At 42.3% G+C, this 27,828-nt stretch overlaps 2 protein-coding genes across 10 annotated transcripts in view; one reads left to right on the top strand and one right to left on the bottom strand.

Annotated features, from left to right (window-relative positions):
• Positions 1 to 12,245, bottom strand: part of KIFAP3 (kinesin associated protein 3) — a 72,117-nt gene extending 59,872 nt beyond the window's left edge. For 6 of the 7 annotated variants that reach the window (XM_072868703.1, XM_072868702.1, XM_072868701.1 and 3 more), the window contains exons 1-8: positions 12,090 to 12,245; positions 7,136 to 7,267; positions 5,715 to 5,869; positions 4,450 to 4,505; positions 3,802 to 3,943; positions 2,084 to 2,183; positions 1,216 to 1,340; positions 640 to 738 (exon numbers count right to left, since the gene is read on the bottom strand). In XM_072868703.1, coding sequence (XP_072724804.1) covers positions 640 to 738; positions 1,216 to 1,340; positions 2,084 to 2,183; positions 3,802 to 3,943; positions 4,450 to 4,505; positions 5,715 to 5,869; positions 7,136 to 7,267; positions 12,090 to 12,121 — 841 coding nt within the window. In that variant the 5' untranslated portion in view covers positions 12,122 to 12,245. Of the gene's footprint in view, positions 1 to 639; positions 739 to 1,215; positions 1,341 to 2,083; positions 2,184 to 3,801; positions 3,944 to 4,449; positions 4,506 to 4,628; positions 4,724 to 5,714; positions 5,870 to 7,135; positions 7,268 to 12,089 lie in introns of those variants that run through there. The other variant, XM_072868705.1, reaches the window with a different exon arrangement.
• Positions 12,246 to 12,250: 5 nt separating this feature from the next.
• The window catches only part of NTMT2 (N-terminal Xaa-Pro-Lys N-methyltransferase 2), a 70,475-nt gene continuing 54,897 nt past the window's right edge, over positions 12,251 to 27,828 (top strand). For 2 of the 3 annotated variants that reach the window (XM_072868713.1, XM_072868718.1), the window contains exon 1: positions 12,251 to 12,642. In XM_072868713.1, coding sequence (XP_072724814.1) covers positions 12,609 to 12,642 — 34 coding nt within the window. In that variant the 5' untranslated portion in view covers positions 12,251 to 12,608. Of the gene's footprint in view, positions 12,643 to 25,621; positions 25,692 to 27,828 lie in introns of all 3 variants that reach the window. The other variant, XM_072868715.1, reaches the window with a different exon arrangement.

The raw sequence follows: 27,828 nt of genomic DNA, 5'->3' as shown, positions 1-27,828 counted from the left end.
AGTCTCTATATACACATTAAGTGCTTAAGACAAGACATTCAGAAGCATTCTGCTCCCTTCCCAATGCATTTTGAAGGAAACTGACCATGCATGCTTTTTATTCCTGTTTAGAAAGCATTAAGAAGATTAATTCTAATAGTGGCTTTGAAAAAAAAATTATGATCACTAGAAGCTTTTAATATTTTTTTCTTTCAATTCCAGTGGGAACCATTAAACAGCCCTGCCCGGGAAAGCTTTGCCACTCAGATAATTTCAATCTAACATGAAGTGGTTTTTAGTACAAAAACCGAGACAGAGTGAAAGCTATTCAACTGGAGTCAGATACAGGCTAAGTTAAAAAAACTCAAACATACAAAACTAGAATACCCAACTCCTCCCAAACCGACAGCATGAGCAAAGAAAAGTTAAGTGGGTCACTTTTGCTATTTTTCCTCTAAGACTGACAGATCACTTTAAAAGTTGTTAGCATACTGTCAAGCAATCTGATTAAGTACTCATCTCCCTATTCTTTGGCAATGCTCTTCCATATGCATCCACACATTTAGTATGTTTAAGACATCCTGGTTATAAGAAGCATCCAATAGAACCCCCTACCCACATTCACCAATAAGGAAATAATTTGCTATTTGGATTTGGTACCTCTGAGTAGCTGTTCCTGCTTGACAACCAGCCCTTGATATTTCTTATAAGTTTTCTCATAGTCCTTTTTCAAGGTTTGATTTTCAGAATCTTCATCAAGTAAATTGCAGAAGTTAAGGAGTTCAGATAAAAGTTATAGTCTAGATGACTATTGTCCTCAAAGGTGTTATTCAATTGCTAGTAAAAAGCAGGAGATCTATGGAATAGCCAGTGTAAAGACACTACCTCAGCAACAGCTTGCTACACCTGTAATCTACAGCATGATTTTTTTTTTATCCCCCTAGTCCTGGATGTATTACATCCTAATAGTCAGCAAAAATGCTCCTAAGACATACTGCTGATAAACTAAAACATTTTTTTTCTTGTGTTCTTTTAGTAACTTCACCTTAATCTCTTCAGCAGCCCAAACTTCTCACTCTTGGTCTTTTTCATATCTGTGCAAAATTATATTTTGCACTTTCTAGTAAATTCTGCTGCTTTCACAAAAGTTGCAGTATGCTCATCTCGTATAACTCAACAACAGCTATCAAGACAAGTCAGAAGCCGTCAAGCTGTCCCAGCACATCAAAAGGATATCAGCTTTCTTCTTTTTAGCAAGTTCTTCCTGCCAAAGCTCATGTCTCTTCAGTTCATGGTCTATGATATTCATACACAGAGCTCCAATTTTGTAGTGTGTGATTATTCCATGAAATTGAGAAAAACTACATTGAAGAAAAAACACCTGTGAGGAAAAAAATAAATGCAAACAGCCCCAAATCTGCTTTGACATCTATGGTAGCAATGTCCCAACACTGCACCACATGAAGTATTAAAAAATATATTTACTCTGTGCCCCATTATAACACTTCTCTATTGGAAAATTATTTCAAAACAAAAACAATTCCTGAAAACATGAATACTTTTTCCAAACTTGTAGAAGGACAAGCAACAGTGTGTTGTTCCAAGTCAAAATAAAAACACATTCCAATTTTCATGCGTAAAGGAAAATGTTTTCCAATCAGCCCCACTTTTCATATTACAAGTGCTTCAGAGGACCCTCTACTCACCAGAAATGTAAGAGGTCTAAAATCAAGTTGCAATGCAAATTCCATTTGAATTATTTCTAGGCAGTGTATGCTGAAACACTGGCATATCTAAATAAGAGCAAGCACTCACTTCCATTTCTTCCCTGTAGGAATGCTGAGAGAAATAAAAGGTGGCAGCTCAGCCTATAAGCTATGGGTCAGAATCCTTACTAGTTTCTTCCCAGCTCTACTACACACTGCCTCACTGTAAGGGTTCTTTTTGTGCCTCAATTTTGTCATTTATAACAAGTGTGTTTCCATCTCAGCAATTTTTTTTTCCTATTTCAGTGAGATTTTGTAGCACAGCACAGAAAACAAATGAAAAGCCACTAAGCAGAGAAGCTCCTTATGTCCCTATACACAGGGGTCTCTGAACTCACCTTGAAAAGCAGAAGAAAATATAAATTATATTGGTAGCAAGTTCCACACTTTGTTTCCAGTCTTCCCTCAGCACTCTAGCCAATGCACCCAGGGCAGTTTCTGAAGTGAAACAAGGTTTAAATGAGCATTTCACCTCCCTCCTTTTGTCTTGTGAGACTCAGAATTTGAATACATGTTATTATACATCTATCAGTTTTCTAATGTAAGATTTTCAGGGGTATCTCACTAACATGTAACACTGCTCACAAGTTCTGTTTGGACATGGTACTAAAATAGAGAGTACCCTGGGTGGTCATCCAGTCAAAACCCTAAGAAGCAGCAACATCCAAGGAAACTGCAACCAAACACTAAGGTCATCTTAAAACTACCACTAACGTTAAGATCTGGTGGCCTCTGCCATCTGTATGTTTCATACTATACTGTGGCCCCTACCTAAAACATCACCACATTCACTTCCAAATCCCCTTCAAATTCTACAAATTGTCTACAAATTCTACAGCTGTCAAATTGACAGCTACCATTTCATCCACTTCTTTCTATTCATTTTTTCCCCTGTAGCAACTTTGTATTATTTAATAATTTGGTTTATATTTCTTCTTGTCATACTTCAGCTTACTTTTCCTCTCTGAATCATTTAGCTTTCCCACTCACTTTCCCCTGTCTAGCCCCTCTTCACATACACCATGTTACATGATCAGAATGAGAAAAGCAGCAACTGGCAATTTCAAGCACTGGAATAGTCGCAAGAACTCATGGGGACAAGCCATTATTTGATGGCTTACCATTCCCCTCCCATTCCAATTCTTACAATAATCTTGCGTGCTGACGTTGCAGGATGGGTACAGTACATATTGAAGTCACCATTTACTCAAAGAATGTGGGGGTATAAGGGCTCAGTAAAAGAGAAAGGGGGTAAGGAAAAAAATTACTGAATTAACAAGGCATGAACCTACCATCACTTTCAAGGTCTGGTTTGGATAGCCCTTATCTTTTGTTTGTCTGACACCTTTACAGACTATAAGGTCTTTTTTTCCCCGGAAGAGAGGGGGCAATGGGAAATGAGAATGTATATACATGTACACATACGTATTTACAAACACACACTATTCCACACTGATCTATTCCTCTCTGACCTATCTGTAGCTATCTGCCACACTGATATGGCACAGCACATATGTATACAGACACAAAATGACAGCAATGTGAACGTCATATCATGCATTCTGATAAGATTTTAAAATGGATATATAAGCAAAAAGAGTATGGTGTGCTAGTGAAATACTTTGGTGATGCATCCACATTCAATTTATTAATTCTCTTGGAAACTGGACACCTATACTTATGTCAGCCTGCAAATCCCAGTTTCAAAGCCAGTTTCCTGATCTTCAGGATACAACTCTACATTTTCTTGTCTCCAGCAGCAATGCCAACTGAAGTTAATTTAGCATCAAAATAACTAGGATGAGAGAAAACAGCTGAAGCCTATTAAGGCCAGGAAGATTTCTGTGTTAAGCCCACCTCAGAACAGCCTAAGCAGCATCCATTTGTAGAGAGATCCAACTGGGTTTGACAGCCAGCTTATTATGTACTGACAAGCAAAGCCTAGCAAACTACAGAAAATCCCAAATTAAAGGTGAACTACTTTTCCCTTGAGAAGAAAGCACCAGAAATAAACAGCACAACATTAAGAGAAGTTACCATTGGGTTTTAAAGTTACCATTGATAAGCAGTTCTTCCAAATTATCAGGATTCCTAGCTAGCTGCAGGATGAGGGCAGAGCCGCGCACCTTGTCAGGAATGTCCTCATACAGTAACTCAATGTACTCATCCATGTCATTGATATTGGCAACTTCATCAATCTGAAAGCAGTCGTAAGCAGGGGTTTCACAGAGAAAGAGATGTCAATTCAAGACAATCAATCATTATGTTATTCAATTGCAAGACAAAAGAGTGCACAGCTTTGAGTTAAGATCTTAGGAAAAAATAAAATACAAGGAAAAAACCCAACACATGCAGAATCACTGCCAATGAACACCAGGAAATCTGAGAAAACTTAATTACGAAAAACAAAAGATGCTCAGACATGACTCCCTGTGCCCTGTCCGATGTTCCAGACCTCACTCGCTGTCCTGCTGCGTGCTATAGTTGGAGGGGGAAGTATGCAAGTCAAACATTTTACCCTTTATGGAGATGATTTTTATTCCATTGTGCAATATTTCCAAACCAAGTTCTTTGTTTAAAAAAACAAGAAGCAAAAAACCCCCAGAAGTAAACCTTTCTTCTCCACCCCCCCTGCCCCCCTTATATAACTGCTTACTTAAGAAGTAAATGGGTTTTGCATCTCTCTTCTAACACCAATATTTACCTCCATTCCTTCAAATGGGGGTGGATCTTTTGGCTTACTGGATTTCTCTTTCTTTTCTATAAAGAAAAAGACATGGTTGCAGTTAAGTTATGCATATGCACAGACAAAAACATATCCAGTATTCTCATAGTAAACATTCTGGTTAAATCAAGGTCAAAGTCCTTTTGTGTCAAGCTCACCTGTCAGACTAACACAGCTAAGGTATGTTAGGTTTCTGAAGCTGACCAGCCCACAGGGAGCAAAATAAACCCTCAGATGCCTTCTGACTCCTCAGTCTAAATGATCAGTTACAGCCCAGTCAGCTGGGGAGATAGAGGATAATAAACCTTAGTGCAAGCCCAGACTGACAAAACTCACTTCCACAGTGAGATACCTTAGCAGCTCTGATTCTGCTTGTACACTGTGGCAAAGCTGCCCTGTGATACAGCAAGACACATATATACAGAATAAAAGAGGGAAAAACATCCAAAGCAGTTACAATCAAAGCATATAAATAACATTAATCTTTGTTTTAAACTCATCCCATTAAGATAAGAATCCAGCTTGAGAACAAAGCTTACCATTTCATGATTGCAAGAAACCTTGCTAACCACAAGGTAATGCAGGATCAGATGTTAAATATGAAATTGTCCCCTGAGCAGAAAGTTTAAGGTGAACTTAAGACATAAATAGGACCACCAAAATGCCTTGGCATCAGAGCAGAGAATTACTGATCTCAGTAACTTGTTCACCAGGAACTTAAGACAACAAGATAAGAAAATTACCCCAAGCTGTCTACTACACTGTACCAAAGCTTGTCAGTCTCTGAAACTCCTCACTCCAGCTTTACAGACAGCGCAAATTCAACCTAGGAACACTATCTACCCTTGCAACAGGTGATGACAGAGATCCTTCTAGGAAGATCCTCATACAGTCCTTTGATGTCACTGCAAGTGCAGATGCAGTATGAAGAGGCTGCACCAAATAGTGGAATCTGTATCTCAAGTCCTGCTAAAGCACAAGGCAGCCAGTAAGAAGCATCAATACTAACTTTAACTAACTAAAAAAATAATCTTTGGTTGTTAAAAATATAATACACCCCAATCTCACTCCAAGATTGTAATTTTTTCCAAGCGTGATTTAACTATACATCTTCCCCACTCTCATTATCTCTGGAGAACTCGTATATCAAGCAAGTTAGGACCTCAGCTAGAAAAACCTCACACAATAGTTATTCAATGCTGAAACACCCCAGTCCCAAGCTACTTTGTTCCTGTATTATTTACCTTTTCCCGCTGAGGCATCTCTGCGATTCTGCAGATAATACAACAGCTGTTCTACTTCTGCAAGTTTGGAGGGGTGAATGAGCTTGCATTCTTCAACCACCTTTCGAGCCAGGGAAGCAATGTCTGTATTTGCATTAAGACTCTTTAGCCGAATGCTGCAACACAAATAGGTCTCTCTTCAGTTTTAAAATTTTTGTATCTTCAAGTCCTTTGATTTATATTTACATGGTCATGAATTTCTTGAAGCAGAAATGATCCTGATACCCCCAATGCCTGTGCCATGGCTTACAAAGGTGATGTCAAAGCAGTGGCTCTCTACAACTCCAAATGGCAAGTAACTGTCAAACAGATTTGACAGAGTTTAACTGTCCATCAGCTGACAAGCAGCAACACTAAATGCAGCTGTATGAACAGATCCCTTATAACCATCTTAGACACAGCAGCCATTAATTTATTTGCAATGCATCCCAAAAAAAGTGCACAGGACTGCAAAGGAGTAGAGCATCCACAAAAAATCCAAAATGAGAAACAGCTATGGGTGTTGACTACACAGGAAGGTTCTTTTGCAGTGCCTGCAGATGCAGTGTCAGGAGTCTCCTATAGTTCTGGCAGACCTGCAGCCAGGTCCACAAGCAATGAGCAGCAACAAATCTGTGGGCATTAACAACAGGATGGATCAAAAAGGAATTCCACCACATTGCAGATGCAAGTTATGCTGATTTATCTGAAAACAGATGAACAATTATGATGTCTTCAAAAATTTGAGACAATTTAAGGATTCTCTTTTTCTTCCTCAATTATTCTTCTTACACGCACTCACACACATAGCCACTTCAGCTCAAATTTTCAAAAAGACTTCAGTATAGAGATAAAACAAACCTAGGAAAGGTCCAAACTCGCAGCTTGGAAACTGAAGTTATGATAGTTCTCTGAACTTTTCCAGTGGGGAACGTTTTAATGCTCTTAAAATAAAAATACCAGGCAAAACTAAAATGCAGATACTGTAGCGAAATCACTAGCAGGGGTGACAGATCAAAACAACAGGAGATCCAACAGCTAGAGCATAAGGCTGTCAGAAGGTTCAATAGTATTACTTGCTCCAACATTAACCATCATTTGAGTAGGAACCAATCACTTAACTTTTCTCTGCCTCAACTTCCCATCACATAAAATGGGAATAATCACTTTTCTTTACAAAACACCTTTAAGTACATGGATGAAAAGCAGTTTACAACATGTGTTTTAGATGTTAACTTTTCTAGGCATATGTTATTTCCTGGCTTCTAAACCCTCTGCTAATCTAGCACTAAGTTTTATAAAGATTAGAACGTATTATTTCTTACAGGCTGTTGATGCTTTGAGTTATTGAATTTATGACTATGAAAAACAGAAAAAGCTATCAGAACTTGCTATGACCTTACATTTTCTGACATTCCTTGCGCTCCCCCAGCATGGGGTCTCCCATCTCTCCCAGTATCGTTGCTTCCACTTCATAGTGGACAATGAGAGCTTTCTCAGATGGATGCACATCTATGTTGCCTCCTTTTACCTTCCTGCCATTAAAAAAAAAAGAATAACTGATTAAATGAAAAGCTCAGAAAACATACCAGTACATAGATCAGTAACAACGACCTGTCTCCAGTTTTATCCAGACCTTACACCCAAGCATTGCCCTCCTTCCACACCATATTTCTTCATTTCACACAGCTGCACCAAAGCTTAGTGCTAGTGGCATATTCTTGAGTATTGCTTCTAGTACATACAGAAACACCCAAGCCATGTAAAGTCCTAGTTACAGAAGTCAGATAAAGAAAAAACAGGATAAATTTTTGATTTCTAAGTCTCCCAGCTCTCTTAAGGAACTACAATCAGGAAAAAGATGCATTTCATAGACAAGGTGAATTCCCAGTTGATTCCCTGTTACTTTGTCAGTATTGCAAAATCTGCTAGTGGCATTGACCTAGTGGTACGAGTACAGTCATTTACAAAAGGAAATTCTTCCTCAAAGACTCTCTTGGTAGGCTTAGCTAAATCTTAACAGTTAAAAATCTACCAAGAATGAATTACAAAAAGTTTGAATTTCAAATTCACTATTCTCTCCTGAAGCACAAACCTCTTCACTACTGTTCTTCACCTCGTGTCTGTTGCCAGGCTCAGGGGATTACCAGATCAACAGCTGCCATCAACAGGTATAAATCAAGCACGTCTATCTGCTTAACTACAGATATTTTGGAAAAGCGTTCCCCAGGAAAGCACTCTGGGTATGTCCCTGCAAAAGGGCCTGTCCTGCTCTCTCCTCCTTTGTACCAGCAGCTCCGTGTCCATGCAGAGATACAAGGGCCATGAGGACAGGCCATGGATAAAAGGCCATGAAACTACACCTCATTTCTGTTTTCAAGTGATGGCAGAACCACATCCAGAGAATACAGTTACACATTTCTGTCTTTGGTGGTAAAGCTGACACTTGCCCCTTTTCCCCTGGGTACTGCCAATAGAGTATGTACAGCCATGCCATAAACCAGGCTGCTAAAACACTGCAAATCAAAGTCAACTCCCTAATGTGGGTTTGGTTTTGTGTGTGTGGGTGGGGCTTTTGTTTGTTTGTTTTGGGGTTTTCTTTGGGTGTTGGTTTAAGACAGATCATGTCAATGAACAGATTTACAGGTGGCTTCACCAGTAGTTGTATCAGCATAAATGAGATAGAAGCTAGCTATGGCATTGGGTCAATTAGACCAGGGAAAACTACTTCAGCCTCACAGAGCTGGAAATGTTAGCAAATCCAGATGCAGCCTTCAGTGTAACCACTCTCTTCAGAAAATGTTTGAAATGTGTGCCTCCATCTACCCAGCTACTGTGGTGGCTGCTTTCCCTTCTGCAGAATACAACTGCAAAAAAATACCTTTTTCTTGAGACACAGCTGGTCAAAAAACCCCACAAACCACAGAAAGGTCTGCTGTGGGAAATGAAGAGTCTAGTTCAACTACTAGCCTTACAAAGACATAAAGCTACAGGGCAAACAAATATAGCTCACTGCTTAAGAGCAACATCTTCCTTGATGAGATTGTAGCAAAAGTCCATCTATCACTTAAGATTTTTTTTTAAGAGACTTGTGGTTTTTTTCCTTTAACAGTACTTTGAAGCAGATGTTTCATTACAGTCTGTTCTCTGTTCTCACAAGGTCCAGCCTTGCAGGGCAGAAAGCTTACGACAAATCTATTTCAAAAGAAACCGGCTCTCACTCCTCACTCCCAAATATATTTCCCCCATATTTAGACCTACCAGGAGATCCCAGCTGTGCAAATGCTCCTCCTGACACTCAAAGCTCTGTTAAGTGACAGCTTGATAATATTCACAGGTAGATGTAAGGATGGGTAGAACACAGATGTAAGGATGGGATGAAAGGATGGGTAGAACACAAGTGGGCCTGAAGGAGTTTGGTACAGTTTAACAAGAACTAAGCTGAACTAGCATGTCATCATTGCCAAAAGGATTAGATCTTCCCATGTTTTCCCTGCTCCTGGCAGTCACCTTGGTTCAGTGTGAGGGCTCATCAAACCCTTTCACAGCCACTTCCAGCAATCCGACAGAAAACTCCTCATGTTTTGGGCAGAGGGAGTTTTTCAATGTGTTGCTGAATTAAAGTGCTCTATAGAAAGGGAATAACACTTCCTATCTATGAGCAGGGATAAAGAGGAAGGAGTGAGACCTCCTCCTTTTGGCAGCAGTAAACCACTAATGAGCTTAGCAACCAGCAGAGCCTCAGCCTAAGACGGCTTAAACAGTTTTAGCATTTCCCATATTTAATTTTTTCCTTAAGAGACACAGATGGGCAAGCTGAAGAACTTACAGCTGCAGAGACTTTCTGCCCTCTCACACTGATAACCACCCTCACTACTTGAGCTATTTCCTAGCTAAGAGAGTCACAAATCAATTCACATTTGAGTTCCGTCTCTGAAAAAAATCTTACCTTGTGAACTGCTTGAAGACCTACACTAAAATGCACTACCCAGCCACTAAAGTCGTATTCCATTTGGAAAACACTGCATTCAGATTGGCAGCATCACAAAAAAAACCCCAACAACTTTATTTTGTGTACAAAATTACACAATATTATTGTGTAAAAACAATACCCCCTCCCCACTCGAATCAACAAACATCTACTTTACTGATTTTCTATCCATCTTGAGTTTGTAAGTCATTTCATAAAACATTTTAAAATACAGACATTCTTATAACTGGTATAAACAGCAATGCACTGGGGAGCTCTTGCACACATCAGCCCATCCTTTCACTTCACTGCCTGCTTTGTCAACAAGAATCCTGCTCTATCAAAGGTTTAAAAGAGGAAGGCCTTTTCTACAGACAAAAGCTGTGCTAGCTGAGCTCACATAAGCAAAGCTGGTGTGTGAATACCCTTTATTAACTAATTCCTTCAGGGGAAATGCAAAACCAAACTATCCTAATTACAAGTGGCACAAACTGTGCACATGGATAAGGCCGAAAATCCAATAACAAATCCTAGCAAGTCAGACTTGGTGGGAGGGGGACTGGTCATGGAGGATGACAAAGGGAAATAGAGATCAGAGGAGTACCAGACTTGCACACAAGCCTAGTCACGTTAAACAGCACAGCAGATGTTTTTTGGTTTGTGCTCCCTAAAAAGAGAGAAAACTACGCTTGTTGCAGGGATGACTACAAAATAAAGATTCCTCCAAAATCACATAAGATGGCACAAACAGAACATACAAGGCTAAAAAAAGACACTGCTCTGAAGTTACAGCTATTTATTTAATTACAGGTAGCCATTTGATTTTTACTTGTTATCGCTTTTTTAACCTGTTTTTACCTGTTATCATTTATATGACAGAACTAATGTTCAATGACTATCAAGAGGTTTTTTCCCCACTGTTTCTGATTATGGGTCTTAATATGTGGCATACGAGCACGGGGGGAGGAAAAAAAAAAAAAAAAAAAAAAGAGGCAAAACCCAGACAGCCTAAACAGCAAGTTCTGCAAATGCTAATAACTGGAAAGGAAATGGAAAAAAAAAAAGACAGACCAGGAACTCCACGGGATTCAAGAGGTGATGGATAAAATCACCCGCATAGTAGGAAAAAGTGACACTCTTCACACAGCATATCTTAACAGAGGCCTAGATGGCCTGACATCTTTTGGGATTGCCAGCACTTTTGCTCTGAAACAACTGATGGAGATCCAATAGTTGCCTACTCAGACCCTAGTCTTTAGGCTGAGTGGTCTCACTGCCAAATAGACAGATAAAAGCACCATTCATTCATCACATCTTTAACATCAAACACAGATCACCCCCTTCATACACCATGGTTACCTCTCAGGTCCATCCCAACTCCCAAACCATTCCATTCATCACACCTCATTACCTGTCGTCCCCCCAGTCTGCCATGCCATGCTCTAACATCTCCTTCAAACCAGTTCATCTCTCCCAGCTGCACCCTGACCCTGCCCTTACTGCCTAATATCCCCTCCCCAGTCCCCAGCCTGCCTGTTCCCCAAAGCAACCACCTGCCCCATCCCAACTTCTTGCACCCACACAACCCTCCCCACTCATCTCCTAATAACATCTATTTTCCTCTCAACTTGCTGCCACTTCAGTGCCCTACCCTAAACCCACTTTATAACTTTCACTCATCCCTAACCCAGTCTCCCAGTCCCCATTCAAGTCACCTGCCCACCAGACTAGGAAGCCACCCCTCAGCCTGCCCCAAACAAATCCATCTCCCGTTCCCAAATCACTCACTCCAAAGCTTCCCACCCATCTTCCCCCTCCAACCTCAAGCCATTTTCCAAACCAGCCACTCCTCAGTCCCAATCCCTCCACCCACCTCATGATCTCCATTCTCAAAACACTCTCCATTCTCATCTCCCCACCCATAACCTCCTATCCATCCCCAAGCCAGTCCCCGCTACAACCTGCGACACCTCAGCCCCACACCCCATCACCTCCCCACGACCCCTTCTTGCCCCCCCTACCCCACAACTTCCCACTCAACACCCACCACAGGCTAAACCGCCTCAGCCCCCTTGTACTCCCCCAACCCATAACCTCCCATCCACCCCCGCAACAGCCTGCAACACCTGTCTCCCACCCCACAACCTCGCACACCCCACAGCGCCCCACCCGACGCCACACCACCCCTCAGGACAACCCACCGCGCCTCAGTCCCACGCCCAGCCGCCACCACAACCTGCCGCACAGTCCCCCTTCCACCTCCCACCACAACCTGCCGCACCTCAGCCCCACGGCTCCCTTCCACCCCCACCAAAACCTGCCGCACCTCGGCTCCACAACAGTCGTCTCCCCGCCCGCCCCCAACCCTGGCCAGCCTCCCCACTTACCTCTTGAGGTACCGGGCGTCCTCGCCCTGCATGGCGGCGAGAGGGGAAGCCTCGGCAGGGCGCGGCCCCGCAGCGGTGCTGTTACCAGGGTGAGCGCGAGCCCCGCCCCGCGGGCTCTGAGCGCGCACGCGCCGCCGCCGCTGCCCGAGGCGGCGAGCGCGCATGCGCATTGCATGGCCCCCGCGGCCCGCCTGCGCCTGGTGCCGGCTGCGAGCGGCGGGGCGGGGCGGAGCGGGGCGGGGCGAGGCGAGACGGGTGCGGCGCCCCCTGCAGGCGTGGGGGAGGCGTTGGCTCACCGGGCCCGGCCCGAGGCGTGAGGCGTGAGGGGTGAGGCGGCCTGCCCGCCCGGCGCGGCCTCCCCGCCCGGCGCGGCCTCCCCGACCCGTCCCCGCCTTACTCGGAGGCCGGGGCACGAACCCTGCTGACACTCATGGAGGTGCCGTGTCGTGTCGTGCCGTGCCGTGCCGTGCCGTGCCGTGCTGTGCTGTGCCGGGGCCCCCTCTGCCCCCTCTGGGTGCAATGACCCGGCAACGGCCTCTACCCACCGTGCTAGGTAAGCTCCCCCGGCCTAGGGCCCTCGCAGACCAGGGGGTGTAGCTGAACCCCCTGAGGGCTGGGGCTGCCCCACAGGCCTCAGCACCCCGCGGGGCCATTACCAAACGCCCCTCCTGCCTGAGGGTTTGCCCGCTTCTTCACAGAAGGGCCAGTGGGACATGGCGGCCTGCAGGCCCCGCGCAGGGCAGGCCAGGCAAGGCTGGTCCTCCAGCAAAGTTAATGGTGCTGAGGAAAGCGGGGTTCCAGGTAAGGCATGGCCGCAGGTCCTTGAGCCCTGAGGGAGTCAAGAAACAGTCCTGCCCTTACAGAGAGATCCACCTGTTTCATACGTGGTACTTCCCTGTTCACACAGCATATCTTAACAGAGGCCTAGATGGCCTGACATCTTTTGGGATTGCTAGCACTTTTGCTCTGAAACAACTGATGGAGATCCAATAGTTGCCTACTCAGACCCATTCTTTAGGCTGAGTGGTCTCACTGCCAAATAGACAGATAAAAGCACTATTCATTCATCACATCTTTAACATCAGCTGTAAGTAGCAGGAACAAAGGGACTGTATGTTCCTGGTTGCAGTATTTATGGGAGGATTGAAGAGGGGCTGTTGTGTCCTGCCCCATTATAGCCATCTGAGCTGTTGCTTTTCCTCAGCACCACCTCTTAGCTGAGCCCAGCCTTAAGGCAGCCTTGGTCAGCAAGGTGTTTTGAAATACAATCTTCCTCTTGGGTCAGCAGCATTGCTCCTCACCCGCTGATGTGCAGGAGACATGAGGGCGATACTGCTGTAGCTCCAGCCTCAGCCAGGTGTCTGGAAATCCAGAATTGTGTTGGGATGTGTTACATCGTACAGCCAGCACCTGAATCCTCTGTCACTTTACCTTGTTTCCCAGCCACTCTAAAGAACAACCAAATGACATCATATCCGAGAGGTATCAGAAACCATCTTAATGGGCTGTAGTTTACCTAAAGTTTGTATCAGACCAGCATCCAGTCGCAAATGGAGATTCCTCTGAGCTATTTGTTGTAATATCCATGATAGAGGTAAACCAGGCCCATCCCCAGCTGCCCAAGGGTCCTGCTGTTCATTTGGTTGGAAAGTAAATGGCTAATACGTAGAGCTAGAGGCAGCAGTGTCTTGTTGTCTTTTTAAACTCTGTGCTTTCTCAAAATAGGATTTTCATTTCTGCTTGTTTTTGCAAAATTCAATAAAACTGTTGTGTGGGATTTGCAGAGATTATTTATTTCAAGAGTTATTTGAGGAGCGTGGGTTGTTGTTTGGGTTTCAGAATAAAAGGACAATACCACTCTGTAGTAACTAACAGGAGTTGCATATAAGATGCAGGGCAGATCCATGCATGTGTTGTTTTCTGGAGTGCTCTTTGCTGGACTACAGCCCCATTACATACAATTGAAATGGCTGTCTACCCAGAGTCATAAGGGTAATACAGAAATAAATAATAGTCAGGTACCTAAGCTTCTGTTTTTATTGTGGCAAAATATTAAGAATAAATAGTTAATGTCTACTGATCCTATTGAACACTAAAAATGTTTATATTTTCATAATCTGTAACAGCAGCAAAAAATATTCTGTGGTATCCATACTGGGCCCTGCCTTTGTTTTAACAGAAAATGGAAAAAGAAAGTACCCTGTGAAATATAAAGTGCTACCTTAGAGCAATGAATTTACAAAACATTGCTGGAACATAACGCTTTTGTTACTGTCCTTATTCTATTTTTTATCACAGTAATACTTTCTGTTAATGACTGTCATAAAGAAAAATGTATATATGACTACCTGATTAGACCAACAGTTCTTCAGTGATTTCAGCAGCTCTTCAGATAAGCATGAGCCAAACGTTAAACTCTGAAGTCATATAAATAAAAAGTCTGTTATTTCCTGAGTACTAAGTACCCAACAATCTCCATCTATTTCACTGAGAATTTCTTTTTTTAATGTGGTCACGTATGCCTACAAGTGGAGAATAGTTGTAGACACCTATGAAAAAGTAGATCAAAGATTACAAGATGAGAATGATACAAAAGAATGTTAGACCTGAAAAATAAGAGAAAAGGAACATTTATTGCAGTTAAGCATGCCACGATCTTTGGGCTAAAGTTGGCTGTTTGTCAGGGTCTGAAAGGACAGCAGAGCCTGTCTCAGCCTGACAGAGTCCAAATGAAAATATCTCAGCTTTGTAGGGACTGAGCCACAACCAGCGCCAAGATCAGATAATTTTGCATATCAGTGACAACCAGTTGATGCTGGCTTTAGAAAACCACATGGCACAAACACTAAAAACCTTGCATTGCATGGGATATTCTTTTAAAATTAAATTGTAAAAAAATGCTGCCCGAGGACTGGTTCTGCAGCCTTTCCCTGAGCTGTTGATGTTGCCTTGCACAATTTCTTATATCCCTTTTTTTATAGTGCGATGAGGTTTATGGCATTACAACAGGACCCTGGAGTTTCCCCTCACCTGCATGTTAGAAGCATACACAAGGAGAAAGAAAGAATGTTATTTGAGGCAGAAGGGTCATTGAGTTGCAAAGAGAAGCTGGAATGTGCAGTATTTCTGGGTTTCTCTTGTTTTGTTTGGGTGGTTTTTGGGTTTTGGTTTTTTTCTTAGAGCAGTTGTAAGAAATACTGTTCTTGAGTCAGGTAGAAGAAAATTTTTTTTAGTGAGGGAATATAAAGAAGGGTGGAAAAAGAGCATGGGAGTTGCAGAGAAAAGCAGAATAGGAAGAGAACGGTGGAGGAAGTTGCATGAAGAGAAGTTAAGGGAGGGAAGTGAAGCAGGTGGGTAAAGAGAACAAGAGGAAAGAGAACCATGGAGTGTTCTCAAGTTAAATATATGGTAGAATAAGTGTAGAAGAAATGGACAACAACATTTTTGTAGAAGAGGTGTAGATAAAGAAATGAACAACATTTTTGTTCTTTGTTTGCATTTAAAAAGTGAAAACCCTTTTTAATGTCATTGAGGAAGCACACTTTTATGCAAAAAATTGAGATTCTTTTTTTTCCTCAAGATGGCCAGATGTTCTTAACCAGATAGACAGAATACACTCTGTGACATCAGACCAACACCCACCATACTGTCTCATCGTAACTTAGTTTTATTTCTTCCTATTTGTTCTCTTAGTATAAAACAAATTCATTATGATTGAAAAGTACTGATGCTAAGCTTGATTTTGAAGTCAAAAAAGGTGTTTCCATTGTCTTCAATGAGCTTTATATGGACCTTTGGTATATAACCATGAGACTGAATGTTGAAAATGCCTTGGGGTCTGATTTCTTCAAAGTTTCATTGAATCTTACACAGATTTTTTTACATCATTGTGAAAAAAAATTCAAACAAAATAACGAACATTGCTTTTCTATAACAAATGGAATTGTTAAGTGTTATTTCTGTCTTGCAGAATTAAGAAACAAAAGCAACCCTGAGATTTGTAATCTCTCCATCAAAGATTGCATCTTGCCCTCAGGAAAAAAGAATATGTGTGAATTTCAAGGGAAAAAAAGTCAATACGAGATATTTTCCTAGACCTTGTAAAAATGAACTATGTGTAAAACTCCTTAAGGCCTTTTATTAGTGAAAATAAAGTACAGCAATCTGAAAGGATGACTTTCAGAGAAACATTTTAAGTGATTAGACTATGCTGCGCAGTGAGGGTCAGAGATGATGTTGTTCTGATGGGCTGTCACGTAGTAAGTGATTGAGGTATGGAGGTAATAAACCCTGGGCTTAAAAGTTTATATTGGGAGGAAGAAGTGAGACGAGGCAAAGCAAAATCTGATATGCAAAGGGAAAGTCTGGCTTAACTCTTCTGGATGAAGTTAATCTTGGGACCCAGATCAAGGTGATTCTTGAATGCCTTTTTGATCAGCAGTGACAGGGACATCCTCTCAAGAGAAGGGCATTTTTCATATGACACATGATCGTGCTGGTAAATACTGGGTGCTCTTGTTATCCTTGAACACAACATTTCACAAAAATGAAAACAGGAGTCTCTATTGAGAGCTTGATTTGTATTTTATAATATATCTAATTCAACACTGACCTAAGTAAATGCATCAATTTGCGGCTCATTTAAACCAGTGAAGAAAATAAGCTGTGAGTTTTCATTGTTTCAGATGCAGAAAGAAAAATTTAAAGATGTGAAAAGAAGCAGACCTTTTCATAGAGAAGCAGAGCTTTCTTTTAACTAGACATTATAGAGCAAAGGGTATACTGTTTTCTCCCTTGACTTACTCAAATCAGAATTGCTCACTTCCATGAAAGTGATCCTGTTTGATGGCCTTGTACGCTCATTCACTTGACTGAGTGAGTATATCCAGCTGGTGGTAAACTGACCTCTGCCATCTTGTGCCTCAGTGCTCCTCAGCAGCTGGAGTGTTATAAACTCTGCGTGTGCAGACCTGCGCAGTCCTGCAAGGCAAGAGTACAGTACCCAAGCTCAGCTGCAGCTGGTGATGTGACAAAGCAACCATAGACTTTCAGTGCCTGACTTGAGACTTGAGCTACTTACGGAAAAAATACCAGTTTACTCATGTCCTAAGCAAGGCTGATCTAAGAAGTGTTGGAAGATATAAAATGTATCATAATGGTGCTACGTTACCTTTTTTTTTCCTTAAGGGATCAACCCTTTAAGAGGTAATTTTGCTGTGAGGAACACAGAACAGCATGTTGTGTATTTTCATAGAATCATAGAATCATTTAGGTTGGAAAAGACCTTTAAGATCATTGAGTCCAACCGTAAACCTAACACTTCCAAGTCCACCACTAAACCATGTCCCTAAGTGCCACATCTACACGTCAGTATGTTCTGTGTATGTGTATGTGTGTATGTTCAGTATGTATGGTGCACTAGAATTTGTGTATTTTGTTTCTGCTTATTTTCTGACAAACAACCTGAAATGCAGTATCCCTATCAAAAGAGCCAATGATGTGCTTTCAGTTTGGGTTAATTTTAATTGGACTAAGGAAAACATGGAAAGATTAAATATAAAAGTGTCCATACAAGAGTGAGCAGATGGCCTCTCTCTGCTAATATCATCTTGTGGGCCCCAGTGACAATGATGGAGCTTTCTTGTGCAAAATCCTGGTTCTGCTGAAGTCAATGAGAGTTTTACTATTGACCCTGATGGGGACAGAATTTCACCTCTTAATGTTTATTAGATGCAGCAGGCAGAAAGCAGACTCATAGCTATAAAGGCTATGACATTTTATGGTTCTGACTCTGCAACCACTCAAGCACATGCTTAATTTTGCCACAGTAATAAAGTTAAGCGCCAGCTTAAGTGTTTTCAAGAAGGGGTCTCCTTTACACGTGAACAAGTCTATATTTGATCATAAATCAGGAATTCCCCCTCTTCCTCATCCCTCCTCTCCAAAAGAAAAGGATTCTGCATGTGGTCATCAAATTATTTCTACTTTGCTCAAAAATAATTGCCTTTTTTTTCCATTTTTATCAAAAAAAGCAAGGGGAGAGTAAGGAATGAGTACCTCAGCTGGAGTGGTGTTGCTCAGGTGACATTTGATTTAAAGCAAGTTACTCATTTAAAACAGATTCAAAAGGGAAATTTCTGTTTCCAACAATTTATTATAAATATCTCAGACAATGGCTATTTCCTTAGAAAAAGTGAAGATTTTGCACAACACCTTACAGCCAAAATCTTTTTCATTAAGTTTTTGAACTATCCTGGACAACACTAGCCTTGTTCTTCATATCAGGGCAAACCCTGCTCCTTTTGCAGATAGCAGCATTTGTGTATTTGTTTCCACTTAATTTTAACCAAAGCACATGAGAAGCGTAGCAGAGTGGAAGCACAAGGAGAGGCATTTAAGCTAGATGAATTCAGACCTGAAATCAAGCATAAAATTTTAGTGGGATAGCACTTAACCAGTGGAATAACTTACCTTAGGATTTATGACTAGGTGCTTCCCCATTATTACCAGTCTTTATGTCAGGAGTAGATGCCTTTGTGAAACAAATGCTCCAGCTTAAACAGACTTACAGGTTCATAGCAAATTGTGCTGAAGCAACCTTTTTCAGTCTATCCCCCTGCCCCAAGCCAAATAATTTGCACCCATATTATTCCTATCACTAATATCATCTTCAGTGATGTGCATTATAGTCTTCCTGGGGAATCTGTTCCAGGACTGTATTGCCATTATTGCAAGAAAACCATTCTTTTTTTGTATCAAAGCTACTCAGTCAGCCCATGTTTTTCTTGAAGAGCCATGCCCAAACCTGGGTACAGTACTTCAGCTGAAGTCTTTCCAGGGCTGAATAGGTAAGGATGACTTCATATTGTTTATGGGGATGAAATAATCCTTCCGCTTGGTAGTGATAAGGCTGGCCTTGATGCAGGGATCAATGGATGGGGAGTCTTTGATGTGTATTATACTGAAGGGACAACTAGATGGTCATGGAGGTCCCTCCTGGTTTTAAATCTAAGAAAGAATGGATGATGAGTGTACAGTAAATTCCTTCATGGGTTCTGTTCTTATGCTAATTTGTTTTATTTACATTGTGATTGATAATAATAGAGGAAGTAGTCCACTGGGTAGGGGGGATGATGAGTCAGTTTTAGACTCATCAGGAACCCAAGCAGATGCTGTACTTCTTTTTGATTTAGTGCACTTGCTCCTTTACCCTACTTGGTCTTCCCAGAACTATCTGGTGGCAACATGGTTGGGGTGGAAAAACTGGAAGAATGTATACAACAGAGACAGTTGTAAGAAAAAATGTAACTTATGTGACAGTCAGCTGGGAGCCGATGACAAACAGGATGCAGAGAAAAAAAGGCTTATCATGGGGACTGTGGCTGCATTTCCCTCACAGTTAGGAGAGCCTTAAGGTTTCACTTGCTTGCTGCCTAGACCCCACCTCATACTCCACCTAGGCCATCAGTTCTGGGTGGAATGGTATCAGGCAAGATAGCTTTTCCTGAGGAGCTTTCTAAAATGCCTCTGACAAGAGTGGGTGTGACTTGCAGGCAGTCTGAGCTCCGGAGCAGTGTGCGTTCCAGATGCTGTCCTAGCCGGCTCAGCACAGAAACAGCCAGAGGGATTGCTGGCTGTGAAACACAGTGAAGGAACAGCAGGAGAGTGTATGGGGTGCCTGGAAGAGACTGTCAGAAGAGGAAGGTGATGGTGTTCAAAACAAGGTGTATGGGGGGCAACAGGAGACCTGAGAGGTGGAAGGGAACATGGGGTGAAGAATATTTCTTCACCCTCCCAGCTGTACTTTCCAGGAGTCTGGGAAGCACTGGGGGAAGGAAGGATCAGGGGCTGGTCTGGCTGGCCTGTGGGTAAGAAAATACGAGAGCCCAGGAGTTCAGCTCTGGTAATTACTATTTCTCATGAGCTTCTGGGTTACAATAATGGAAGTTTTACAATGCTGTTGAGCTGTGTGTTGAAAAAACAATCCTTCAGTTTTCAACTAATTTAGTTACCATCTGTAAGCTGTTTAGGTAATTCCCCTCATTTCACTTTCCCCATTTAATTTTGCTATGTGTGCCCTTTCTTCATTACACCTCCTACATATGCATCTATACGGGCACAGAGTAGCACGTAGGTGTGTAACTCAGCATTTTCTGTGTAACTGGAAAACACAGTTGTCACTGATGTGCTTTGTGGGCAGAACGGGATAATGCTAGCTTACTGTAGCCCATCCACAGACTGTAGGCATTTTGCTGTGGGGACCTGTGGTCTGTTCCTCACACCAGTGTGTTTTAGACAGACACAGAAAGTGTGTGAAATACATAAACAAAAAGTGCTTTATCCTACAAAACTCCAACATTGGCGTTTGTATAGATGTCTGAGTTTTGTTTTGCGCCTTCTGTACAAAACTCAATTCACTGTTGGATTTCAGATTTCAGAGTTAACATATTAAAGTTGTCCTTAATTCACCCAGCTCCAGCTAAGTATTGCATCTCATATGATTCATAAGATTTCCCTGGAACCCAGGGGCATATCAGTTGTCATGGCGAGGCACAGCGAGGTGAGTTAATTAATAGCATTCCAACATATCCTGGGCTTTATTGGCTAGTAGTGAAGAGTCCCAGAAGAAGGAAAGCACTGTAATTGTGCCAGATCCATCCTGTGTTTCCTATAGTTTCATTCTTGAATTTTTTTCATATATATTATATTGTCTCGATGCCAGTGCTCATGGTCTCTGAAATTAAAAGCACTCCTCATAAAGGGGATTATGAGATTAAAAATATTGCTCATAAAGAACACGTTGATCTTCACTGGGAGGGTGATAGATGTAAAAACATCAAATTACTGATGTCACCAAATAAAACTAATTTAGGAGATAACAGTGCATTTTTAAAGAAAAAGTAGGGATGTTTTAAATTTACAAACTGTAAGAACTTTCCTTCCCAGTATGCTCATTCTTCATTTATCATTTTATAATAAGAAAACCCCTTAAACTTAAAGTTAGTCTTATACAAATGTCACTTGCTAGCTTTCTTGCTAATCCAGAGGAAATATTATCCTAGTGGTCCCTGAGGTCCAATGTCTAGGTGTTGGATACATGATAAACTTACTTGAAGCTTTCTTAGTGAGATATAGTCCTCTGGAGACAGCTGTGGATTTAATTTTTCAAGCTTTAGTACAACCTAACCCCTTAAAAATAAGATTTAGGTTTCCCTTGTCAGGTCACTTAAGAGTTTCTTCTTTTATTTTACTCTTTTTTTTTTTCCTCCTCTGCTACTTGCCCAGACTTCTAATCCCCAGCCTCTGGAGGAAACATTTAACCATCTCAAACTTTTCATGTCTTGATTATTTTTTGGTTCCAAAGGACAACACACATACACTTGGCTTTTGAATGGTTCTAGTCTGAGGGCTCAGATAGAACGTGTTCATGCAAAGCAAATAGTTTCCAGTCTTGATCATTTAGGTTTCTACTTTCAGTTCTGAAAAAAGGTGGGTTTTGCAAATTTTGAGCCACTCCTCTGTGTAAGAGCAGTATTTCACAAGAAGAGGTGTGTTTATAGTCTCTGTAATCCATGTTCCCGTGTGTTTATGCTGTCCAGGAGTTGGGCTTAATCTAGTTTTCTTGCCCCTTGATACTTATCACTTAGTTTTGCAGAAACTGAGTTTAATGTTCCAAGGCATGCACTCGATTTAACTGCATAGTTCCTGGTATTGTGAAACTCCACACAACTCAGAGACAAGTTAAGGATGAAGGCTATCCAAGCCAGCAGTGTCACAGATACACTATATCTGAAATGCAGGGGTAGTATACTTGTGATACTTTTACTGATCCAGTAAAAATGCTGCTTACAGCTCCTGACCCCCTCTAATTTCCCTGGTGTGCAACCTCCCCCAGCTGCTGCCAGACCTTTTCTTCTCAGCAGCTAAAGGTGGAAGAGGCCTTCTAAGGTCACATGTCAGATTTGTTCCCGACAGTCAACTTTTCTTTTTTCCTCTCAGCTTGTTTTCCTTTGGCTTTCTCAGGAAATTAGTTTTATCTTGCCTTACCTATCCATGCATTCATCAGGTCTCTTCTTCCTCCCTCTAATAACTTCATGACATGTTGGCCAAGTGCAATCACCATTGAAAGATGTGCGCAGAGTTTGGAAGTTAATTAAGTGTCTAGAGGTTTGTGTGCTCTGGCTGCCAGGTAGATGAGAGACCCATGATAGGGACTGCGCTGAGGGAGAGTTAAGCAGAGTTCAGCTCTTTGGCAGCAGCGAGGGGTCAGTCACTCTGTGCACACTATCCAGACAGCCAGACAGCACAGATGAATGGGCTGGCCAAGCTGTTCCAGAGCAGCTCCAGACTGGCTGCAGCACAGGCAGTTTCTTGTCCAGGGTGGATCTTTCACAATAGATGGCAAGTCAGAGGAGGCATGGCGGTTATTTCAGGTAGAAGCAGTAAGACACAAATCTAAAAGAAACTAAGCGTCATGTTTCTCTATAGCTTACAGAACAACACATTTTCCAGTCTAGTTTTAACTGCCCTAACAAAAAGGATGTTCTCCACCACTGCTGTGAAATATGCTGCTGTACCAGATCAGGGAAATGCCAATCTGATGTTTGCCATCCTAGCCAACAGCAGGGAGAGGTCCACAGAGCTCCACATCTGAAAGCCTGGATCTAATAAGAGGGCATATTGCAGAAGGTTACATGATCTCTCTAACACATGGTCTGCCCACCTCACTTCTTTCTACAGATCTGTTGTTAGCCATTGCACTCTCTGCTTCCTCAAGTTGGAGTTTCTGTTTTGTCATGATGTTTACACTCCAGAAAAAGGCTGTCCCCTCCTGGCATCACCACTCTCATGTCCCATCACATCACTAGCATGTGCTGCCCTGCTATGCCCAGGATGGGAGCCTTCATGCCTGGGCCTTCTAAGAGTTCAGGAAAATGCCTGGTGTGGCTCTGTGTGGGAGCAGCATGTAAGTGCTAAGAACCAGCCAATGCACATTTCCTAACTAATGGCTTTAGACTGTTTTCCTAGGCATTGCTGCCATTGGCTGTCAGAGACAAGATAACTGGGCAGGATGCTTTTTGGTCTGAGCAGATGGGTCAGTCATATGCCTTAGGTAGGAAGAATCCAGCTGAGAGGAAGTGGAAAGGCATGTTTTTCTGGCAGTGTGGTGTACAGAAGGAGCTTTGATGGTGTGGGTTGCCATCTTTCTTTTGCTTTGGAATTGAAAATAAAGCCTCGAGAGACTTTTTACCAAAGCATTTCTCGCAGTTGCGTGCCAGAGTTGAAAGAGATTAAGACTAACTTATCTCCCACTTGCCCGTTTCTCCCACAGGCTTTTCCGTATTGCTTTTTGTGCTATTTCCTGAGTGTGCAACATCCTCTTTATCCTGGCTCACCAAACCACTATCCCCTCCGGTCACTCCTTAAAACTCTCTTCTTATGTACAGTCCACAATGGCTGAGACAGTCAGTCTCCAGACCCCCTTCCTCCTTGGTTAAAGAGCTGTGCCTGCATTCTTAAATGCAGAGCTATGGGGGGATATGAACTATGCACACATGCACAAGGCTACAGCTAACTTGATCCTGCATTTGCCAAAACCCACAAACCCTGTGACTCAGCCAGAAGGAGATTTTTGATAGCTTTCACCTAGAAAAGGAGCTTTATCATGCGCTTGAGCCAACAGAGGGCAATATACGCAAAATTCAATATTGAGAAGAAATACTTTTGAAAGACAACTCTAAGCAGCCCAGCCCTTACTGTATCTGGAGTCACATATCACAGTGAAAGGCAGCATTCCACGCTGGACCTAAAACCTTCTCAGGCTCCATCAATTAAACCACCACATATGGGGTGGAAGAGACTCAGCAAGGAACTCTCACTAGGGTTCAATGAAAACCAGATGTTGTGGGCACAGCTGTCATGCTTCTTATCAAGAACAACAGAGCAGCCCCTGCTGCAGTTTCATCAGGAACCCTGCCCTTCCTTCCCTTCAGCCCCAGCAGTACTGAGAGTCCCTAACCAGAACAAAATAAAATCCTCACAGCCAAAGCATACAGGAGTCCTCCCCAAATATCGCTATTTACATTAGCATACTGTTTATGGATGTCCAAATCAGGGTCCCGCTGTGACTGTCACTGTGCTTGAGACATGGCGAGACAGGCTCCCACTCCTACCTAAGAGTGGCTTCACTCACCCCCTTAAAAATGTAATTCAGTGTTGGCTCCAGAGCTGGAAGGATTAGAGGGAAAGAACTGTGTATTCCCTCCATAGGGATAAAGCTCTAGCCAATTTCATTTACATGAATTATAATGTATTTACCCATAGGGCTCACATACTGTGTTTTGTTGCTTTAGATGGAATTCCAGATTGCTAAATTCCAATTGTATAAATGATAACAGATTGCTGCTATGACTGCACCCATGAAAGTGCACTGGAATTGTGCAGGATATGCCCTGAAGGGTGTGAGTCATCCTGACCTACAGGCAGTGAACTCTGCTTTGGAAATGTGGTTCAAAGCAAGGGTTTCTCAAGAGAGATCAGAAGTCATATCCCAAGGTTGGGTCTTTGCCCAAGGACCTGTTTTGCTCTGCATTTCCTTGGGTCCTTTTGCCACAGACTGATTTTGCAAGACTGACTAGTCTGCTGGTGACAACAACATTATCATTGTTTGCACTTGTAAATGATACGCTGAAACCAAATTTACCTAAATTTAATTACAAATAAAGAAGTGGAAGAAGGGAAATAGCCCTGCAAACAAAACAAAACATTTTGTTTGGCCTGACACATAAATTTTTTTTCGGGTGAGAAAACAGAAATATTTCAGTTTCTCGTCAACCCAAAGCACTATTTTTTCTCAATTCCACACTCAACTCAAAACCAAATTATTTTCACAGTAATACTTCTGAAGACTGCTGAGTCTAATTGGACCCATGAGAAGAGTTTAGGTGGGTGAGGACTGTGACTAAGAGTTCTGGACTTCAACAAGTCAGACAATTAGTGCATCCATTGTCATATTACTATTCCCCAGCTTGACACCCAGACACTGGCCTAGACTGTTGCTCTGAATAAGCCACCGAAGCTGCAGTCAGAACAATACAGGCAGTTGCTTCTCTGGCTGCAGCAAAGCCGGTTGTAAAGGTTACCACCTGCCATCCAACCTGCAGCTGTTCTTCACTGCCCTCATAACTGCATGTGTGCTCTCTGCCTATGCCTCTTCTATCAACATGATCCTGTGGTTTTCAGGAATTTTTAAAAACTTGTCAAAAATAAAACAAAAATTACTTGCTTTAACCACATCTATACCTGACAGCATATGCCAGGCGTGAGCGTGAGGGAGAAGAATTAATATAGAGGCCTTTTTAAGATAAAGAGACATCTTACAGCAATCCTGATGGCTTGTCTGTGTGGAAATCAGATTGCATACCAGGTGTTTTGTAAGCAGGACACAGTAATTTAAAGGCAAAATTGACCCTTGGTGACCTGCATGATATGTGGAGCTAGTGCACATGTTTTTCTTTTTCTCTTCTGTGCAGATGATGTGTTTCAGAAGTAGCCTGTACAGCTCAGATCTGCGGAGACAGGTAGTTACCTACTAATATAAAAGTAAGTCCAACTTCTCTATAAATACCCTGATGCTCCAACAAACAGATCTTCCTTGGATCTTGCAGTGACTCATCATAAGCCATCTGATAACTTATTTTAAACCTCCTACCCTCAAGCAGAGATCAGCTGCAGGTATTTTAACAAGAAGCTGCTCTAGCTGATCCTTCATTTTCATCTGTGATAAACGCAATGTCCTAGAACTGCCTGATCTCATGGGGAGGAAGAAGAAGACAGATGGAGGAACTATTTGTTTACCCACTGAAATACAAACACATTCTTATTTCAGACCAGAAGCTGTTCGAGGCAATGACTGTCATACATTATGGCTGTATCTGCTGTTATTTTAGTGTAGGGCTTCAGTTTATCCAGAGGTCCAGATTCTCCAGTGTCCCTGCTAGCAACAAAAAGGCTGGCTTTCTGCCTTATCTTCCAAAAGAGTCAAATGGCCATTTGGGAAAGGAAACTAAAGTTGAGAAGTGGGTTTACTCACATTTCAGCAGTGACCCTGCAAGTACTATGGGTGCCATTGTGCCCATACTCAAGTCCTACTCCTCTTGTTAATGGAGATGTAGGGTATATATTAGTGGATTAATTGTTTGCAGCTTCTGAGTAGATCGATACCACTCCTGCTCAGAATATGGGCTTAGGAGATAGCATGAAGCCAGCAGTTGTGAGTTGTTCTTAGCCGGAGACATTGAGATGCTGCTGTTGACAAATAGAGAATATAGCATCCACTTTTTGAAAAAAAAAAAACCTGCACTTTCTGTGGCCTTTTTGCATCACTTCTGGGCACAAATCTGTGTTTCAGCCTAACCTTTGATAGCAATAGGAAGTGCTTTGAAAGTGCTTTAAAAGGCTTGATGCTGTTGTGATTCACCTACTTAGCTGCACTAGTATCTGAGGACTGAGTGTGCGTTCACAGTAACTCTTAGATTATAGAGCTGTTTGGAACAGGGACTTAGTCTTGATCACATGCAAACAGGAGAAATAGAATTAGTGTTTATGCAGCCTTCTGTAGATCTTCACTCTTTTTGTGTGTGTGTGGACTACTGTGTGAGTCAAAACCACCACCAATTTATCAAAAACAGTTATAACCAGCATTCAGCCTGAAAAACTAATCCTGTAAACTGTTGTTTCTGACAGATTTGTGTTGGATGGTTGAGAATGGTAGTTTGGAAAGAGAGGTGCAGATGTGCCTGTGCCCATCCCTGCTTATAGGTTTTACAGCATCTCAGAAGAGCAAAACTCACTGTGCTGAGTGACACCAGGATGAGATCTGCCTCTCTACCCCATCTACTGTTCTGATGCGAGCTTTGAAGTAGTTCTGGGATTTGTTTGAGATAGGTTTAAATGTTGTTTGGTGATGGGGTAATAAAAGTCATAGTCAGAGACATACACAACATGATTGCCCATACTTTTTTTCCTAAGGAGCGTGGGCTAGGAGTATGTTATGAGAAGATCACTAGCAGGGCATTAAAAAGATAAGGAGTGGCCCTGAAATATGCCCTGTTTCCCATGTGTATGTATTCACTGTCGTAATTGGCCAGATCCTCAGAAGGTGTAAATTGAGAGAGCTTCAGTGGAGTCAGAGTCGCTGGGCACTTTGTAGGCACCAGGGAACACAAAGGGAGAGTTAAGCCCAACTTGTGCACAGAAGGCAAGAGAAACTGTGCCCTTTTCTGCTTTTGTGCTTCATGTCCTCCTAGTGAATGTAAAAGCCCAGGCCCCCTGTGGACCTCATGAGTGTCAAAGCTATGGGGAGCCCTGGGGCTGCAGTCCCAGCACCCTCCACAGTGCTGTCCCAGGGTTTGACTCCACTAGGGTATGTCAGGGTTTAGGTCTCATGCTTGGAGTCACTGCTATCTCTAAGCAAAGGGGTCACTTCGCTACACAATGGGCATTGCCAAAACTACAGCCATGACAAATGTGAAATGTGGTGTCAAATGCGGAACAGGTGGGCTCTGAGTTCCTAGGGATATCTTTTGTTGGTGACAAAGTGAGCTAGTGCAATGTCTTTCCAAAGCATTAACATGCTGTCTTGATGCATCCATTCCTGGTGCACTAACTGGCGAGTGGCTGAAAATAGATAAGGAAAGAGAAAGGGCCAGATTTGTGAGAAAACCAAGAGAGACACCAG

This window comes from Ciconia boyciana, chromosome 7 (assembly GCF_034638445.1).
Source record: "Ciconia boyciana chromosome 7, ASM3463844v1, whole genome shotgun sequence".
Classification (NCBI taxonomy): domain Eukaryota; kingdom Metazoa; phylum Chordata; class Aves; order Ciconiiformes; family Ciconiidae; genus Ciconia; species Ciconia boyciana.
Note: the sequence above shows the minus strand (reverse complement) of the source record. Positions and strands in the feature narration are given on the sequence as shown.